General features: G+C 34.3%; 1 protein-coding gene and 1 long non-coding RNA gene across 4 annotated transcripts; one reads left to right on the top strand and one right to left on the bottom strand.

The window, feature by feature from the left end:
- LOC111379995 lies at window positions 1–2,072 on the bottom strand. Its single transcript, XR_002700112.1, has 2 exons — window positions 1,983–2,072; window positions 1–181 (listed from the first exon to the last, which is right to left on the bottom strand). It is a non-coding gene; the product is annotated as an uncharacterized LOC111379995 (long non-coding RNA).
- Window positions 2,073–7,012: 4,940 nt separating this feature from the next.
- On the top strand, window positions 7,013–13,650 carry LOC111379984 (mitochondrial import receptor subunit TOM40-1-like). Of its 3 annotated transcripts, none has more exons than XR_002700111.1 (12): window positions 7,013–7,341; window positions 8,960–9,041; window positions 9,171–9,270; window positions 9,355–9,450; window positions 9,540–9,590; window positions 9,826–9,891; window positions 11,363–11,464; window positions 11,758–11,826; window positions 11,940–12,023; window positions 12,500–12,595; window positions 12,696–12,834; window positions 13,132–13,482. XR_002700111.1 is itself a non-coding variant. In XM_023003429.1 (11 exons), exons 1-11 carry the CDS (start codon window positions 7,197–7,199, stop codon window positions 13,186–13,188), a joined length of 948 nt encoding a protein of 315 aa, XP_022859197.1. In that variant the 5' UTR covers window positions 7,014–7,196; the 3' UTR covers window positions 13,189–13,482. The 3 variants fall into 3 exon arrangements, 1 of the variants encoding a protein (XP_022859197.1); XR_002700110.1 differs by lacking the exon at window positions 12,696–12,834 and adding an exon at window positions 13,495–13,650 and having other exon boundaries at window positions 7,014–7,341; window positions 13,132–13,376; XM_023003429.1 differs by lacking the exon at window positions 12,696–12,834 and having other exon boundaries at window positions 7,014–7,341.
- Window positions 13,651–13,964: the final 314 nt, after the last annotated feature.

Here is a 13,964-nt window from a genome sequence, read left to right as displayed (position 1 = left end):
TTTTCACTATCACCATCAGCAGCCGAGGCAATCATAGTATGTTCCTTAGCATCTTCCACATCCAGCTCAAGCAATGAGAAGGCATTTGACAGGTCACTCATTTTCACTCAGAAAGATGCTAATCCTTGTTCATTAAGCTTCAGAAGGACTTACTAACAAAAGCCTCAGCATGCGTGATAGTCTGGTGGGCAAATTTGAAAAGAAATAAAAGAATTACTCCTGTTCAATTTAGCAGAATGATAATAATACAGAAGCTTAAAAATTCAAGACCAACTACTAAGCTTAAATGGTATATATAAATACTAACCCTCCTCCTTCCCCAGCCTCTCCCACAATATGTAATAGCTTAATCTCTTTAAATGGTTCATAATCCACTGTTGTTATGTACTTGAACGTGTTGCTTGTAAAGTTCCTCCAATTTTTCTTTAATATAATTTGTTTTAATAAAAATTGAGAAAATTTCCTCCTCTATTTGGTTAGTCTTGGGAAGCAAAATGAAAATAATCACAGTTTAAAAATGGAGTAAGAGATTAAGGGAAAAAAAAGGTCTACATGTATCTAAAGGAGCCAATTCTTTCTCAAACAGTCAGACAGAGGGTGCCCTTGAGGCTTGATGAAGCAAATGAAAATTACATGTTACGTGCTTTGATTCTTCTTTTCTTTTTTCTTTTTTACTTCTGTGTCCATAGCAATAACTTTTGTTTAAAATCTCGGCCATTTTTATTGGCTTTGCAACATATTTTAAACTTATATGGTGTCAGAAACACTCTCCTAACAGTTGGCATTAGTTTTTAATGTTGAGTGAAGATATAGTCCATCAATATTTATTAGGAACCAAGCTTAGTTTGTTGTTGGTGTTATTCTATGCAGTTCATCAACAATAAACAAGATTGATGCCAAGAATTAAGACTAGTTGTAAATGCAAATGAAGAAATTCCATCTCATACTGCAACTTCAAGTATAAATGAAAAAAATAAATCTAATATAAGAATGTGGCTCTCGTTACTTTCTCACAAGCTTGCATTGAACAAGCACATCAAGTCATTTTCTACATCAGTGCTAAATTGTGGACCACACAAGGCAGACGACTGGGAACTGGATTTCCAGGAATGAATAAAGTAGCAAAGGACCAAGTTGTTAGTGAGCAGGATTTGTTTGGTCCTCTATTTAGCTGTACATGAATTCTAGCTTGACCAATAGCTTGTTTATAATCTAGCTATATGACTTTGTTATTTTCTACGCATACTGAAACATTTAGGTCTAATTGGCAGTTGTGTGGAGAGGCCACCAATACACGCAAATTATTTTGGAGAACTATATTTTTTCCATCCGACGCAAATTCCACACATGCAACCCTCACTTGCACGAAGAAATGCGAGCTAAACAGGGCACTGCAATNTATATTTTTTCCATCCGACGCAAATTCCACACATGCAACCCTCACTTGCACGAAGAAATGCGAGCTAAACAGGGCACTGCAATTTCACTGTTAAGAAAGAAGAACAATGTGCAACTATGGCAGAACCATTAATACGGTGCGACCATCATACAATGAGCAGGTAAATAGAAAGTTGTGTGTCAATAATCCATCAAAATACATATAAATAATCTGAAACATGCAACCAACGTAACCTATCAGTTCAGCAAATCGTAACCTTTCAAAATGGACAAAATTCCACGATTTTGAACTCCTAAACATCTACTAACCTACTTTGTGTAATAAATTCATAATTTGGACTCAAATTTCAACGCGAGCTTGATCTAGATATTTGGAGTTCACTAACTCGTTGAACTACCGCATACCTCTCCGTCAAAAGTTTGTATTGAGGTTCGATTCACCCCAATATTTGGAATTCCGACCACAATTACCAACAAAATGATTATAAATCCTAATAAACTAGAACAGTGAAGATAAATTAACTGATTAATGGAATCATCAACAATATAAAGGAAAGCGTGCAGAGAGAGCGAGAGTGACTGACCAGTGCCGTTGGGGCTTCCAGCAGAGAAGGAAACTTTGGTTGCGAGACTGACCAGTCAAAACTTCCGATGCAACCTAAAAGCTATTATTATTATTTTTATTTATCATTTTTTTTTTGGGTCAAATTTGGGTACACTACTTTGCTTTCCTATTTTCCACTTTCATTATTTTGAAAATAATACATTTTTTTCTTCTTTTCAAATGCACGTTGTTCAACAAAATAATATTAGACAAAAATTCAAAATTTTTTTAATCACATAACTGCATCAAATTACTATTCCAAAGTGTATTCTTAGTTATAAAAAAGGCTGAACCATGTGCTTAAATTTACTTATTTACTTATTTCATGATTATCTAAGTGCCTGTTTGGCATCTCTTAAAATTTTAAATTATTCGCTATGGTATCATTCTCTACAACATATTCATACAATAAAATATTATACACATAAATTAGTAAAGTTTCTTTACTTTTTAACCACACATTTTCAAAAAAATACTATTTAAAAATCTTTATCTTTCCAAATAATAGGCAAAAAACCGGGGCTAAATTTACTTGTTTACTTATGGTCAACATTTGACGTACTCTGTTTCTCAACAACCATTGAATTTGTATTGGTTTTAAGAAACCAATTCTATCAATAAAATCCAAGCCAAGTAATTTAAGAAAGGGTGGGCGTCGAGTGGGTCAGTTCAAGTATTTCAATACTCAGAACCACCCATTATATTTCGAGTATTTTGTAAATAGATCCATTCGGTTCCACATAATTATTGGACCCAAACCCGAACCATCGGTTCCGATTTGGGTTCAGTTCTACCCATAACATTTTTTTGAATACGCATTTAGTGAATCCAATCATGTAATTAGACAAATTATTCATAAACTATCCATCGGTCATAGATTTAGTAACTAACATTAATGGACTAATCATCCTAGACATAAACAGAGCCATAACGAATTAGAAGTTACGCAAAAAAATTAATAAAATCGGCCTTAAAAGAGCATGAAAACCTAGTCAGAATAAAATATATATAAAAAAACTTTAATAGGAGTATAAGACCAGCATAAAGAGCCAAGAAAAAATAGTAACCTAAAAAAATCAAGTTTTTTGAAGTAATCATATCAATACACAAGAAAAATTCAAATGAAGACTTGAAGATAATATAATAGGAAAAAAAAAGTATGTCTTGCAAGAGTTACAAAAATTACTTGTGGTGTCGATGCAAGAGACAAAGCTATTGTAGCAAGAGTAATATTGACGAGAAGGAAATGCAAAGAGCAAACTGGGAAAGAAGGGCGGCAGGAGATTCTAGTGACTGAAAGAGAGAAAATGTGTTATTATCTTTACAGCTTTAGTATTGAGTTATACTTAAATTGCTTTTGGGTAAGGGAAAATTCCATTATTGAGATATTAAGTATGATATATTTCGAAATTAAAAAAACAAGTTTGAAAATTCAAAAATTGTATTTTTATTAAATTTTATGATTTAATTATTTAATTAATTTAATATATTTAGATCATAGATCTATACAATTTGGTCACAAATTAACAATTTATTATTTTTTGGTAACAAATCAAAAATTTTATGTCACAAATTATTTTACAATCACAATTCAAAAATTTTGCAAGTCACGGTTTGTTCATCAATCACAAATCAAAAAATTAATTAGCCACAGATTGATTTCTAGTCACAACTTATCAATTTATTAGTCACGAGTCAAAAATTTTATAGGTCACGTATTATTTTTCGATCACTGATAAATTTGTTTATAAACCACAGATTATTCATTGATCACAAAATCAAAACTCTTATTGGTCACAACTCATATATTCATTTCAAATTATTAGATTAATTGGTCACGATTAATTTTTTAGTTACAACTTAATCAATTGTAAGTCACAATAGCAAATTTTAGGTCGCATATAATAAATTTAGTCACGGTCACATATTCGACTGCATATTATTTCTGCATATTATTTACTGATTACAAATTAACAATTTACTGATTATAACATAATTGGTCACACGCACTCTTCTCCACCCACTTCAACATCACCAACCACCACCTCGCCAAATCCAACATCACCGCCAGTTTCACCAATGTCAAAACCACTCAAATCCCCAACAACAAACGACCACCACTACTCCGACAACAACAAAAAAACCATCACCACCACTAGCCACACTATCGCATCACCACCACCACCCCATAACTCGTAACAACACCACCATAACCCATCTCGCCAAAACGACCACCATAGATCCACCATCATCACCACTGATCAACAACTGAAACCGCAACCCACCACAGATCCACCATCATCACCAAAACCCAACACCGTACTGCAACCACCCTCAACCACAGCACCTTGCCGGATCCACTACTCTCTACTAGGAACACCATCACTACACAGATCACCATCCAAACCCTACCCAAACCGCCACCACACAAATACCACCACCACCATCACATAAAAAAACCATCCAAACCCAAAAAATTGCCACCAACCCAAACTGCCTCTCATTCACACACACCTACGAAGAGTCGTCGATCTGTTTTCCAGTATCATTTCACCAATGCTACTCGCAGTGATTCGCGAACCACAACTCACAGTGGATTTGCTACAGAAATAGGAGAGGAGAAGAGAGGAGAGGGAGAGTCATCGACGTCATCGGAGTAGAGAGTGATGACGGCAACATTGCTTCAATTGGCTTATCCGGCGCCGACGATCTCACTTTATTTCCTCACTGTTGATAGTCGGCTGTCGAGAGGGGAGAATAGAAAAAAATATAGAGAGAGTGAGACGAGAGAGAAATGTAGAGATAGAGTTTTGGGAATTAATTAGGGTTTGTGTGTAATGGTGTACATATATTTAGTAAAAATATTAATTAAAATAAAATCTCTAATTTTTGAAAGGTTAAACCACTCATCTTATTTTGGAATTGTGAATTTTTAAAGTATGTAATTGTGTAATTTTCACTTTGGGAAAAATAAATATATTTGGACTTAGGTAACTAAAATGGCCAAAAGCTTTGGAATGGATATTTTCTTTCGGCTGAATTGAGCAACCTATTTAGTGTTTAAATTATAAATATTAAATTTTGTAATTTTTTTATGCAATCCAGTAACTATTAAAAAAAATTATAAAAATATCAGTTCCATTCGGTTACCAACGGCTCCAATTCAAGACAAAAAATCAAACCAGGCCCACTCAGTTCTCGATTTTCGATTCCTATTTATTTCTTTCGAGAACTGAACCGGTACCTCCAATTTCGGTTCGAGAGATTCGGTTCCCGTTAAAATGCCCACCCCTAAATTGCATGGGAAGCTCTAAAAAATGTAATTCAACTGAAACTATAATTATCAGAAGTATCCATATCGAGAAAAAATCATTACTCTTAAAAATACGAAACTCTTCTTGTGATACGATAAAACGAGACCAAACTCAGTATCTTTTATCTCGCTACGCATGAATTTCTAGCCCTTGATTGAGCCTTATTTTATTAAAAAAATTCATTCTTGAAAAGTGTTTGATCTCATTTCAAGCACATATTTTTTAACAATATAATATTACACGCAAAATTTTTCTTTATTTTTTAACCATACATTTTTTTTATCAATACACTATTTAAAAATGTATTTTTTTTTTTTTACAAAAACGAGACTCAAACAAGGGCTAAACAAATGCTTCTTTGTAAATTGTTTCAAAGATAAAATTCAACTTGTAAAGTTTGATATCAAGAAACAAATATTTTGAGTGCTTTATAATCCGCGAATCCTACAAAATATATAAATTTTAAATGAGCCAAAAATTATAAATCCTAAAAAATATTACAAATAAACTCAAAACTTTATATTTTTTACCACACATTTTCAAAAAGATTACAATTTGAAAATAATTTGTTGTCCAAAATCTTACGAAGATGGAGCCCAAACAAGGGCTATGTTTGTTATGGTTCAAATAATATATTTTTTAATGAAACAATAAATAATATCCAATGATTCCAATCCATATCGCATCGTGTTATTGTATTCTCATATTCAAACGAGAAGGAATTGCATCCACACCTATTTTTTAATCTTTATTTCAATAATCAGGTGCAAATTTTTTTCCTTCGTAAATCAGGTGCACTCCACCCCCACACTCATACATTCATTGAAAATATCTCGTTACTACATTTCAACGATCTTTCTATTTTTCTCTCTACATTCAAATCCATAACTCTCTCTTCTATACTTATTGTTGAACCACCATCGAATTGGCATTCAACACATCCTAAACATTGGCGTTCGATGCCAAGCTACCTCGATTCCACTTCCCTCTCCATCTCCGATCGTGCAGTAGCCTGTCAGCTCCAGCCTCCTTGAATCGGCAACCACACTCTACCGCATCACTCGTCATTTGATGCTTGATGTCATTGGCCATTCTATTTCGTCACTGTTGAATCTCAACTCTATTTCTCTCTCCACTGTTGGCCCCATGGGCGGGAGTGAGATAAATTGTATTGTGACAAATGAATTGGGTAATTGTGATTAGTTAACTAAGTAATTTGTGATCTATTAAATGCATATTTGTGACTAAATATATAAGACTTGTGCCTCACAAATTGTGTTTTTGTGACTGTGATTTTTTGTGATTAGTACATAATTATAATCATAAATTGTGTGTTTATTGTGATCATGGCATGTTTGATTAATTATATATCATAAAATTTCATGTCATAAAATTTCATGGTAGATCACCAAATATAAGCAACTGATTTTTGAGAAATTTTATTATTTCTTAAATTTAAAAATGTATATAGAAAGTACAATAAGTCTTTGTTTGAGTCACATTATTTTTATAAAAATATATTGATGAAAAATATGTGATTAAAAAATAAAAAAAATTAAATTTACATGTAATATTATTTTATTAAAATTTGGGTAATCGAAATTATGCTAACTTATTGTTTAAAATATATATATTTTTAAAGAACGTCGGTCAAGCAGAACCTGATTATGCATTTTTCCAATCAAATAACCACAAGAGGTGGAACGCGACTCTCAGAAAACGGGCCGGGTCGAATCCCAGACGGGTGGGGTTTTCGATAATTGGGGCAAAGGGTTTCTCTCTTTCCTGCTACGCAGCCGCTCAAGAAGGAGAAGAAAATCACTCTTCTTCTTCTTTTACTCTTTCATTTTTCTACGACACTGTCAAATTTTGAACTGAAAATGGCTACACTTACCACTCCGCCTACTGCTGTAACAGATCCACCGGCAGCAGGTTCTAGTCCTGCAGTGGCTGAACCGCAGAAAGTGGATTACATGAACCTTCCTTGCCCTATTCCCTACGAGGAGATTCACCGCGAAGCTCTCAGTTCGTGCATTTTATCTTTCTTTTAATTTTATTTTAAATGCTGCCTTTTTTATCTCTGCTCTAGATTTTATTTTCACTGTTTGCCCTCGGCAGTTCTGTATTTTCTGATTCTACGAATGGCGAGGTGTAATATACAGTACGGAGTAATTATCATTTTGCATTAGACCCTAACTAATTAGTTTTGGCTGATTTTGATTTTCTTTGACTTTCATGTATTAAAGTAGGATTCAAGTGGAGGCCTAATGTTTTTCTTTAACTCGGGAGTTTTGTATAGTTAGGTCAAGAAATCAATGAGTGCGGGAGTGGGAATGCTCGAGTGAAAACTTCACGAGTGAATTGAGAATAGATATACTCGAAATGATAATGTTGTTTTATTGGAAGACTTTCATAGAGCTACCTACTTGTTAAAATAATTAAGACTAAAATTTCATCATTTTTATTCCTTGTGATGTGAATGCTATAATACTTTATCATAAAAATAAATGACAGTACATGGAGTTGCTTCCCATTCTTCTGCTAACAACACAATTATTTTCCATGCAACTACAAATAGTAACTAGAAAATTCAGAGTAAAGTTTTAGGGAGGAAAGAATTGCTTAAATAACCAAAGAGAAGTCTAACTCTCAACTACATAAAGGCCACACGAGGCCTGTTATGTTTGGCTCCACATGTGAGTGAGACTGACAATTAATGCGTAGGTGCAAAATAAGTTTTTACTTGTTTCTCTTGGCATTGGATGAGAGTAGAGCATGGGTTCTGTGAACTTGCTCTGTATCCTCCAGTTCTGGAGATCTTTATGATGCTGGGTCATGATTTAGGTGTCCTAAAGTGATAGAATGGGCTTGGGGATTTATCAAGTACCTTTTTCTGGAGTTCTAAATACCATTTTAAAATGAACTTTGCTTTCATAATCAAGAGACGTTGATAGGCAAGTAAAGGTAATCCGTGCCACTGTAGCCCCTGTTTGGTACCGATTAAAATCCAAATTTTAATCTAAGTTAAAGTCAACAATCAATTTTAACCACATATTCTATGGGTCCCTGCAACTTTTCAACTACACGTTTCATCAACTTTTATCGAAATCTACTAAAAATCCAATTTTAATACTACCAAACAAGGGCATAGTGATTTTATAGATGCATTAGCAAAAGGTTCTATATGTTTCTCGCAAATGTCGACAATAGGTTTACTTAATTTTGCTTATACTACCTGGTGACATTCCTAATACTAGTGGACAGTGAAAATGCCACAAAGAAATGAACATGGATATCCTTCAAATTTATGATACATAAATGGAGAAAATGCTGATAAAATTTCCTCTAAAAGGAGTTGAAAGTATAATGATGGCTTTATAATTTAGGTTATGCGTAATATTTACATGGCCTTTTGTTATCTCTGTTTCGTTGTCTCTTAGGTATTATCAGATATTAACGTTGGACCCTTAATGAAAAATAACCATCGATTGATTTCAGAATAGTATCTTATCCCTTGATTTAGAATGAACTATTCCTTGTGTTTCAAAATTCTCATCAGACGGTTAACATGTTAGTTATTTGAAATTTTGATTTGGTTAGATTCTATTGGTGAAATGATAATTGTATTGGATGTAATTGGCAGTGTCTTTGAAGCCAGAACTTTTTGAAGGGATGCGTTTTGATTTTACTAAAGGACTCAATCAGAAATTTTCACTGAGTCACAGGTGGTTTCCTGCTACTATATTATCTTTTTACTTGTATTTGTGATACTTTTTTATTATAATTTTTTTTGGGTGGGGTTGCCTTATCCTTCCCTTAATGATTATCGGACATGCATGTTTACCGTTCATCAGTGTGATGATGGGCCCTACAGAAATTCCTTCTCAGTCATCTGAAACAATTAAAATTCCCACTGCTCACTACGAGTTTGGCGCTAACTTCATTGACCCAAAGGTTTTTATATTTTCCCTTAAACTATTCTTTGCATTTACGTGTTGGCTTCATTCACGCATGGGAGCACTCTTTGTTCTTTGGCAGTTGATGCTTTTTGGGAGGGTATTGACTGATGGCAGACTGAATGCAAGATTGAAGTGTGATTTGACCGAGAATCTTACTTTGAAGGGCAATGCTCAAGTACAATATTCTATTTCTCAATTAATCAATGATCTCTTTCCATTCACAACTGTTCAAAAGCTGGTGACATCTGTTCATTTCTTCTGTAGCTTACACACGAGCCACATATGTCGCATGGCATGTTCAATTTTGATTATAAGGTTAGCATTTTAACTTCTTCAAAAGTGATAGCACATGGTTGTTTGGATGAATTTCAGGGATTCATGCAGTTATTGTGAAATCCTGTGTCTACATAGTAAGTAATGTACTTCTATATGGGTATGTCCAGCTGGCATGCAACATCATACACCACATAATTGCCCGCAAACGATGCCAGTGTAACGTTGGAATGACAAGTTAGGAGCTAATTGTATCCCCATTTTTACTTATGTACAGGGATTGGATTATAGGACTCAACTTCAATTAGGAAATGGAGCCTTATTAGGTGCAAGTTACATCCAGGTAAACTTATTTTCAAAATTTCATCTTCAATACTTGTACATGCACTAGAAAACTGGAGATTCTATTTATGGAAATATGTACTTATTGGCTTTATAGTGTATGTAAGTACAATTTGCAGACCTCTATGACCCGCTATGTGAATGATAGTTTTTTGAGAGATTGAATTGGACTGGGTATTCGTTGAAGCGGATGACATATTTGCGTGGGCATCCTGGGTTCTTTTCCCGTTAGACCATAAGGATTTACACCATATTGCAAGATTATGCAAGCTTGTTATATGAAATGCACCAATTCCTTAGCTAGCTACCCTTGAGAGAAATAAATGAATTCCAAAGATATCGGTGATGTAATGCATAGGATTAGAGTAACTTGGATGAAATGATGAAGTGCTAAAGGAATTCTACAGTGTCCATAAACTGTCTTGCCTTCTAGATCAAAGGATTGTAAACAGATTTTTATAATTTAAATAACGTTTGAAGCTTGTCATGAAAGCCTGCTTTATCATGCATTACTAATTGAAAGTAGGAGTGAATCGTCCAAATGATCACTGAACTTTATAAAAAGTTTTTAAGGGTTTATTGAACTTTAAAAATCATCTAAATGGTCACTGAACTTTGCAAAAGATTCCCACGAGGTCATTGAACTTTGCAAAAGGTTCCCACAAGGTTGACCCCTGGTAAATCTTTTGCAAAGTTCAGTGACCATTTAAATAATTTTTAAAATTCAGTTACTCCGTAGAAACATTTTGCAAAGTTTAGTGACCATTTAGGTGATTTTTGAAGTTCGGTGACCCCTTGAAAACCTTTTGCAAAGTTTAATGACAATTTGGACAATTCACTCTGAAATTAGAGAAGAAAGTTGGTTGTTGGTAGTTTCTTCATCATCGTGCTAATTATTTGTTGGCACTTTTGATAAATTGCTAACAAAAGTGCAGGACTGGAACCATACCGGATCAGACCAAATTGGCTGGTACTACTTAAGTTTTAAATAGTTTTGACCTTCCGGTTACTAGAACCCAGAACCAGTACGTTCGTTTTGGTTCTTGGTTTTAATACCCAGAACAGAAAATCCGAAATGAACTGAACTTTTAACATGTTTGGTTTAGTCATTTATATAACTTACTCTATATTTAATGTAAATTCTCTCATTACCAGTACCGAACCGACTGGTTCGTTCCATTCGGTTCTGTTCCATTATTACATTTCGAACCAATGGCTCCATTATATGATTTTCATTGGTTCTTGGTTTGATTTAATTGTGTTCAAAAGTGGACCTTGCTCACCCCTAATTTGTGTTGTCATCTTCTGGATTTTATATTTAATAACAACTTTTTATGAGATGCATGCTACAAACCATATATGAATTTCACTCTCTTGCATTTTTTTTGTTGGTAGTTTGATTCTTTTGAATAAAGATGGAACTTTTATATCTGAGAAATCAGTCATCAATGGAATTTGATGTACACTTGCAGAGCGTGAGCCCTCATTTGTCATTGGGTGGTGAGGTCTTCTGGGCTGGTCAACATCGAAAGTCTGGCATTGGATATGCTGCCCGCTATAACACAGACAAGATGGTACAGTTTTCAACTTTCTGTTGAGAGACATGCCCAAAATTTTATGCACCTTCATCTCACATATTTTTTGTATTCCACTTAATGTTTACACCTGATCTCAATCAGTTGGTGTTCCTCTTCGTTGCAAATATAGTTTTCAATTCTTCTTTAGCTGCACATTCAAAGGGGAAGAACTATCTACTTAGATTGTTTTACTTAGACCATTGAATAGTTCAATTTTGATGCAAATGCTTTTGTTTCACCACACGTGACCAGTTTTTGATGTGTAATTGTATTTGTTGTTTGACATGCAGGTGGCAACTGGACAAGTTGCTAGCACTGGTATGGTTGCTCTAAGCTATGTTCAAAAAGTATCTGATAAGGTGAAACAGTTAACAGTTTGTAAGATATTATGTGGTTTCATATGTGTGATTTTCAAATTGTTTGATTCCCTTTTCAACTTTTCTGATCAGTTCGTTGGTTCTCTTATATGTAGGTTTCTCTGGCTTCAGACTTCATGTACAACTACATGTCTAGAGATGTTACAGCCAGCTTTGGTTATGATTACATCCTTCGGCAGGTAACTTCCAATCTGCATGTTTTATAGAGTTCCATACCTTTTATACAAGTCTATCATCACTCATCTTAGTTTATGTGATCTGACATATTGTGAATGAGAAGGGAATGAGGTCAGATAACGTAAAATTTAGCATCGGTGTAGTTTGATAAGTATTCTCATCCTCAACCTAAGAAATAGTCAAACTTAAAAATGTGATAGTTAATCTGCTATTTTTTTTTTTTTTTTTGGTTACAACTCTGGGAGTTTTCTGTTCTGATGGATTATTTTCATTTATAAGAAAATATTTTACCTTGTTATGTGCTTTGGATATGATATTCAGTAAGGAGATTCAATTGCATCCGTAGTACACATCATTTTCATTGTTCGTTTGAATTGTATCAGTCCCAATTGTCCAGAATAGTTCTTTGATATCAACTGATTCTGAGTTCTTCTTGTGTTACCAAATGGATGACCAATTTTACTCATTTATCTGACAGTGTCGTCTAAGAGGAAAGATTGATTCTAATGGTTGTGTGGCTGCTCTTCTGGAAGAGAGATTAAACATGGGTCTTAATTTTATTCTTTCTGCAGAGGTAAGTATCAACTCATGAGAAGATACTTTTGTCTAATTCACAGCGCTGAACTGTATTCCCGTTTTATCCTTTTCTTTTCTTTTTCTCCAAAATCTGGAAGTCAACAGTTACATAATAGCCAATCATAAATTGGAAGTGGGCAACGTGGTGATGAATTGCAATGTTCTAAACCGTCGACTGTCGACTTATTTAGACCTGCCCAGCATGCCTGTCCTTTATCTTACCTTGAGTAGAAAGAGGTTGTCTTCGTACATCCAATCTTTCCTTGCTTTCTTTGCATTTCGGCATCCTTTTATTTGTAGATCAATTCATTTCATTCTAAAAGTGCAGAAGTAATACCGGGTCCTTAAGATAATTAATGAGACAATGTGCACATGGACGTGCAACCTCGCATTTGTAGGTCATTTACCTGAGAATGAGTTGCTTGATTCCTTGCCTTGTAGATAATATTGTGATGTGAACATGAAGAGTTTTTATTTTTCAATTATCAAATTCTCACTTTCTTTTGTTTCGTGTATTACTACTATGTCCTGCAGATAGATCATCGGAAGAAAGATTACAAATTTGGGTTCGGTCTGACAGTGGGAGAATAAAATAGGACGCCTAGCCATTCCATATTTTCAATATAAGCTTATTGTTGGAAGAGCATCATTACGAGGAAATTTGTCTTCACTTGTGATTAGTAATAGAGAATCGGTTTTTGTACTTTTTCGAGGACAGCACATCTCTGCTACAACGTGCTTAGAATAGCCTTAGTTGATTTTGCAACTTGGAAATATTTGTTAGTATCTCCTGCAGAACTGTAGATTTTATTGTATTACAGGAAAAAAAAAATCTATTAATTTGTTATGGTTGCATTAACAAGAAGTTGCCTTACATATATGTTATATGTATTGCAGGTTTTTTGAGAGTATTATTTAAAAGGGTAAAAGCCATGGAGTATTGAGGGAAGCCATGATAACATTTTGAATTTCTTTTCTTTTACTTTGGATGGATTGTTAGAATATTTTCACTGATACAGATGGGAGGCAACAACTTTGCCTTTTATTTCTTTTTTTTCGAAGTGTTTCTCTCTTCCCTGGGCTGGCGTTTTGCAGTTTGTCATGCTTTCTATTCAGGAATTTGTTCAAAAAGTCTTTGAAGTGAAAAAGCAAAAATGTTTGCTTATTTTGTTGGATTTCAAATGGCTTCTTAGGGATGCAAGAGTTGTCCATGTTGTGCATCAATTGTTCAACGCCCCTATCTGCTTGTGTCCAAACGGGGTTGTGAACGTTGCTGACAGAGAATGTTTTTGTCACATAGATGTAGGATGTCCACACGGGTGGGAATATGCATACATTCGGATTGACACCTTGGATGACATTTCACA

Source organism: Olea europaea, unplaced genomic scaffold, assembly GCF_002742605.1.
Source record: "Olea europaea var. sylvestris unplaced genomic scaffold, O_europaea_v1 scaffold2077, whole genome shotgun sequence".
NCBI lineage: Eukaryota > Viridiplantae > Streptophyta > Magnoliopsida > Lamiales > Oleaceae > Olea > Olea europaea.
This window is presented reverse-complemented; position numbering and strand designations above follow the sequence as displayed.